Source organism: Petaurus breviceps, unplaced genomic scaffold, assembly GCF_028583685.1.
Source record: "Petaurus breviceps papuanus isolate PSGF00001 unplaced genomic scaffold, PetGlider_PUasm1.0 454, whole genome shotgun sequence".
Taxonomy (NCBI): domain Eukaryota; kingdom Metazoa; phylum Chordata; class Mammalia; order Diprotodontia; family Petauridae; genus Petaurus; species Petaurus breviceps.
In genome coordinates this window covers 2,462,988-2,469,041 of record NW_027186342.1, presented here as the reverse complement: position 1 = coordinate 2,469,041, position 6,054 = coordinate 2,462,988, and the positions used below count along the sequence as shown (strand labels likewise).

General features: G+C 49.6%; 1 protein-coding gene across 1 annotated transcript; it reads right to left on the bottom strand.

Moving 5' to 3' along the window:
- Positions 1–1,533: 1,533 nt before the first annotated feature.
- HOXC11 (homeobox C11) lies at positions 1,534–3,929 on the bottom strand. Its single transcript, XM_069101132.1, has 2 exons — positions 3,257–3,929; positions 1,534–1,869 (listed from the first exon to the last, which is right to left on the bottom strand). The coding sequence occupies exons 1-2, from the start codon at positions 3,927–3,929 to the stop codon at positions 1,637–1,639; spliced, it is 906 nt and encodes a 301-aa protein (XP_068957233.1). The 3' UTR covers positions 1,534–1,636.
- Between the last annotated feature and the right edge of the window lie 2,125 nt (positions 3,930–6,054).

Below are 6,054 nucleotides of genomic sequence, written 5' to 3'. Positions count from 1 at the left end.
AACCCTGCAAATTTAAGTGCGACAGACGGAGACATCTGGAGGGAGGGCGGCGGAGCCAAGAAAATTCCTATAAATTTCAATTCGATGATGGTTACAATTAACTCCACAACAAACATGTGCTTAAAAGCATAACGTTGCTGGTAGTTTGGACCAGGCCCCGAGTGCACATGAGAAAAGAGAGGATTAGGAGGGAAAATGGAGTCTCCGTTTCCTCGGCCTGAAGAGGAAGCTACACACATACACTCATCCACACACGAGCACAGAGGGCATATAGTATTCCATAAGCATATAAAGATTACATGTCACATGCATCTCTCATATCTGTTTCCCGTCTCCTTGTCTCCCTTCTCTAGTCTCCCACCCTCAACAGTCTTGCTTTCCCCTTCGCATCCAGAAATGTCCATATCTACAGTGTCTGTCATGCCATACATAAAGTGGTTGCTACACTGAGGATTTATAGAAGGGGAAATCCTAATGAAAGGGTAAAATGAAATAATATTTTTGAACAGAATGGAATCTCTTTATTTTCCACAAAAATTCACAGAAATCCCCCTCCCAGGATGGGGATGGGTGGGAATTGCACACACACATACTCACACGCACACGCATACATACGAAGTTGAGTTCTTAGACTTTCCATTTTTCTTTTTCCTCTTCCCGACATAGGTGGGTGGGTGGGGCAAAGGGGAGGAAAAATACTTGTGAAATGTATTTACAGAAATCCTGGGGACAAGGTGGGGGAAGTTTTAAACTTACCCTCCCCAGTCTTGCTTTTTTTTTTCTTCCCTCCTACACCTCCCCATTTTTCTTTTTCTTTTTTCCTTAAAAAAAAAAAAAAAGAGGTAACAACTGCATAGACTATAGATATAGATGTAAAAGACCTGGGAGGGAAGAAAGGAAGGGTTGGGAGAAAATGTCAGAAATCTCGCACCAGAAAAAAGGGTTCAACATCTGTACAGGAGAAGACAGCTTCGTAGGTTCACAGCTGTGCACCTAGGTGCAGACGGAGGTAGGACACGGACTCTGCACACCTAACACCAAATTGAAGGTACATGAATTTCACACCATGGCAGGGTGGAGTTGCTGCTCCCCCACCCCACCCCCCACAGGAGGTGGAAAGAAATTGGGGAGGGATTGGAGGACGCTTAGGCTCTCTAGTTCCCAGGCAGGGAACGTTACTAGGTTTTTGCTGGGGATGGGGAAAGGCGTCATTTCTAGTATCAGGTTAGACTCAGACGCCCACCACCCCCTTACCTATTCCCCGTCCAAATCCAACTATTCAGATAAAATGTGTGGTGTGGTTTTGTTTTGCTTTTGCTTTTTAAATAAAGAATTTTCATCTTGACCAGAGAGGATTTCCACTGGCGATTGGTCATCCCCCCCTCCCACCCCTCATACACAAAGTCCCTGACATCCACAGCAACAGTCACAGACCAAATGTGGAGAAAGATAGTTCTAGGGAGAGACCGAAGGGAGGGGTGGGGGAACCGGGGAGCCCCACAGCCCCCCACTGGTTGACATAGTCCAGTTTTCCACCCGCAGACAGAAGGCGAGTTAGAAAAATAAAATAAAATAATAAAATAAAATAACCTCACACTTTCCTCCCTCCCCTGACCTCCCCCTCCCAGTCCAAGGTTTACAGTAGTGGGTTCCCAGAGAAATACTGCAGCCGGTCTCTGCTCAGTTTTTTCTCTTTCATTCTTCTGTTCTGAAACCAAATCTTCACTTGTCGGTCTGTCAGGTTCAGCATCCGGGACAGCTGCAGCCGCTTCTCTTTGTTGATATAGACGTTGAAGAAAAATTCTCTCTCCAGTTCTCGGATCTGGAATTTCGAATAAGGGCAGCGCTTCTTTCGGGTGCGGGGGGCGTCTGGAAGGAGGACAAATACAAGGAGAGGGGGAAACAGACAAGTCAGAAGCCAAAGACCCCAGAAACCTGGGGAGAAGATTCCCTCCACCCACCCCAGACCTGACCTCCAGCCTCTTCCTTCCATCCTGACAGGCTACTCTTGGAAGAGGGGCAAAAGCAGTCTCAGCACCACACTGGCTCCAGCTTATATGGACCGAGACGCTCTGCAAACGGATTTCCCCCGGAATTGCTAGGCCTGATTATGTTATTACCGGGACTCATCTATATTGTTTTGCATGTCCTGAATGTGAACTATTATTTAAGAATGGAAACAGGAAAGCATAGGGAGAAGCTGGAAGGAGGGACTGGGGAAAAAGAAAACCTGTGACTATATTCACATTCGCCCATTTATCTCTTCCCCTCAGTCTCCCCCTAAAACCTCCCAACACAAGGGCCTTCTCTACCCTCTCAACCTCTTCTGTACTGCCTATTTCTTATAGATTTGTCGGGTCCTCTCACCATCCGCTTGACCAAAGGAAGTGGAAAGGAAAGCGGGGAAACTGTTAGGTACTGGCGCTCAACCCTCTCCAGCGATCCAGGCCCAGGAGCTGGTCGGTGGGAAGTGAGAATGAACACTCTTCAATGAGACCACCTCTTCCCAGAAGCCTGCATTTTTTAGTTATTGAATTTTGCAGTTTAAGAAAGCCTTGGAGCTGCTGACAGAGGCGGGGAAAGCCCCACCATTACTTTCTCCAGATCCCACAGAAGTGAGATAAAATACAGCCTCCTGCAACGGTCCCTTCACCACCACTTTCCACCAATGGACTGTTCTGCGCCTCGGCCTAAGGACCCCCAGATATTTCGTTTCAATTTTTAAAGAAAACCTGAAAGGAGACGAAGCTAACCAGCCCTCGATTGCCTCTCTTGTTTAATGTTCTGCTCAATTGCCTCTCTAGCCCCCCCACCCCCTCTCTCTCTTCTCCCAGTCTCACTCCTGCCCTCCCCTTTCTCCCCCTCCACTCCTCCCCTCCCTCCCACCCCCATCAGCAGTCCAGCTCCCCGATCCTTCCTTCCTTAAATGATCCTCTAAGTTCACGATCAAAGTTAATATCGCCCGCGATGGTGGTGCTTTTAAAAATTTCACAGACTAAGGGAGATAAGGGGAGGGGGGGGGGTTCACAGAGCATTTCCAAAGAGCCCTTTTCCCTCGCTCCCCACCCTTTCTCCATCGTAAAAAGTCGAGTCGTTGGGAGAGAGGGCTTTGTAGGTTATAATAAAATCCTTTGAATGCTTATAAAACTCCACATAAAATCAGACCGACCCAAAACACGAGTCAACACCCCCCGCCTGCTTCTCCCCTCCGCCCTTAACCTCCCCCAGTTTACTGGCTAGGAGACTCGCTACCTACTGGAACTGGTTCCCTTGCTAGCCTCTTTGCTGGCTGAATGGGACGAGCCGGATGAGCTGGGGTTAGTGTTCTCCTCCTCGTCCTCCGGGTCTCCGCCGGACTCGGGCCGGGGAGCTAGGACCCCGGGTTGGGGGGGATCGGGTTCCCCCTTGCCTTCTCCCTTGCCCACGCATGGGGGCTCGGCCGGCCCGTCGCTCCCACAGTAGGCATTGTCGAAGAATCGGTCGAAGGCTTGGGGCAGGACGCTGTTCTTGTTGACTGACGAATAGAAGCCGGGGCCCGGGTGGGGGGCGCTGGGGTGGTGATGGCTGCCGTAGGAGCCTTCGTTTTTCATGAGGATTTCGGTCACGGTGGAAGGAGGGAGGCATTCCCTGTGCATGAGCTCGTCCGCAGCGTAGCAGGAAGAGTAGCTGTTTCTGTGATGCCATTTCCCCGAGGTCTCCAGGCCATAGGAGACCTCCCGAACTGGGGGCACTTGGGTGGAGTAAGGATAGGAGATCTGGCGAGAGGGGGCCTGGGGCAGGAAAGAAGAGACCGTAGAGAACTCGGGCACGTAGTAAGTGCAGCTGGGTAGATAGAGATTGGAGGCGCAGCTCCCTCTTTCGCCGAAATCAGCGCCCCTCTCTTTGCGCGACGGCGAGCAGAAGTTACCCAGGTTAACCGAGTTAAACATCGTTCTCCTTTTCTGCCTGCTCTAGATGAAGGTTTTGGACCCAGTCTAGCGAGGGGGGAAAAATTTGGGAAGGCGAGATGACGCGTTATCCGTCTTAGTCTCTCTCCCCGAGCACGTGATCCAAAGTAGATATTGTCATATATCAGTTCGGAGCACTTCAGAGACGTAGGAGGGGTTCTCTCTTAGGTAAGACCGGGGAGGTTCAGGCGATTGGTTTGAGAACACCGCAGAAACATTATGAAAATCAATTGCAGATTTGTATTCCTGTTCTCTCGTCACTCCCCTCCTCTCCATTCCAGGGAGAGAGCAAAAGGGGAGAGAGGGTGGGGGTAGGGGCGGGCGGAGAGGGGGAGTTTGGGGGGCTAGTTATATTTTCTTATCCCTACCGCTTTTCCCCCCTCAGGATTGGGGGAAGGGGAGGGAAGTTCTCACATATGGGGAAGGGGTCTCTCTCCTTCTATTTAGACAGAAACTAGGTGTGTGTGTGTGTGTGTGTGTGTGTGTGTGTGTGTGTGTGTGTGTGTAGGGGGGGTTGACTTCACTTCTGCCCCATTCCATCTGGGTAGAAGTGGATTTATTCCTCTTTCTCTTCCAGGGTTTTAATGATTTTCTCCCTCTCCCCACTGCACACAATAACCTGTTTGGCAGATTAGGAAAGAGTTTGGTAACTTCTTGCTTCTGGATCTGGGGACGAGGGTGGGAAGGTGGAGAGAGCCCTTTCCTTTCTCTTTGGGTGGACAGCAAGGTGAGAGAAGTTTCCCAAAGGTCCTTGAACCCAGCTCTGAGCATCCTAACTTTCTCTCACTATCTGCTCCGTTCTCGACCGCTTTGGGCTATGGAATTAGTCCTCTATCAGAGGAGCGAGCCAAGGAGTCCAGCCGGTGCCTGGCTAAGTCTGGGAAAAACCTCTTCTAATGTTGTGTTAAATATTTAGTGAGAGAGAGTGGCCCTGGTGAATATTTCATACCCGCCTTTATTGTCAATCAATGCCGAGAAAGCTAGATCCACTGTCGATTCAAACCCCCAAACCCCAAAGAAAAAGAACGATCCAAACCATTTGTCTTACGTTTCCCTCCCTCCTGCCCTTTTGGGTCTGGCTCCCACATATATCCACTGCCAATTCCTTATCCCCTTTCTGAACCCACTGCCCATACCCAGACGGGGCTGCGGGCGAACACTGGGGTTCTAGGAGCATTTCTTCAGTTTTAGGGTTCTTCCCTCCTCCAGTTCCCTCTTCCTGGAAATCATGGGAAATTGGAGGCTTCGAGGCCGGTGAGGGATTGATCAGAGCTGCTAATCTAAACTGGTGGGGCCCCCAACACCATTAAAGTAGGCGGGTCTCACATTTGGGGAAAATTTCCATCTCCCAAGGCAGGGGTGGTGACAGCTGCAGACTCGTATCCCGTTTACTCGGAGTTGTTGTTGGGTTGGGAAAGGTTTGGGGACAGGGTATTTTTTTTTTTGTTGTTCCCTCACTCCCAGGCAAGCAGAGTTCTTTACCTCTAATCTCTTTGATTTTTGGTCCCCTCTGGAAGGGCCACCAACTTGATCACGGTCTTATAATGGGGGGATCTTCCCCTACCCCAATACTTCTCCCACTTGCCCCCTCTCGGATCACACTAGACACAACTGAGCAGGAAAAAAGAAGTTTATTTGAGGGAATGTCAGTGGTGCATTTGATGGGGAGGAGAGAACACGACTTGGGACTTCAAGGGCATGGCAAAATGAGACTTTTCCAACAGTGTTCTCCATTTTTCCTCTACAGAAAAGACATGGCAATACCCCTAACATTAATTCAGACCTAACTGTCGGAGAGAAGGTCTAGTAGTTCCCCTTTTTAGGGAAAAAAGGTGACTGGGCTGTGGTCGTTTCTATGCAGAGTTTCTATCTAGGCAACTTCTGTTTTCATTTTTATTTCATTTCCCAAGATTTTGTTTTCCTTTGCCCATCCAGGACTTACTGGGAACCATAGCCAGAAGAATTTCTCTAGCCTCCGTCTAGGGACCCCTTAACCCAGTCTTCTACCCCCAAACTAAATCGTCTTGGTATACTGTCTGGCGCCCGACTGCTGCTGCTGACTGTGGGTGCTAAAAAAAAAAAAAATCCAACTTGTGTTCCATTATAG

Coding starts and splice junctions, on each gene's coding strand:
- HOXC11 (XM_069101132.1), bottom strand. CDS start 3,929: ATGTTTAACTCGGTTAACCTGGGTAACTTCTGCTCGCCGTCGCGCAAA. Junction 1,870..3,256: donor TAGCAAGGGAACCAGTTCCA/GTAGGTAGCGAG, acceptor TCCTCCTTCCAG/ACGCCCCCCGCACCCGAAAG.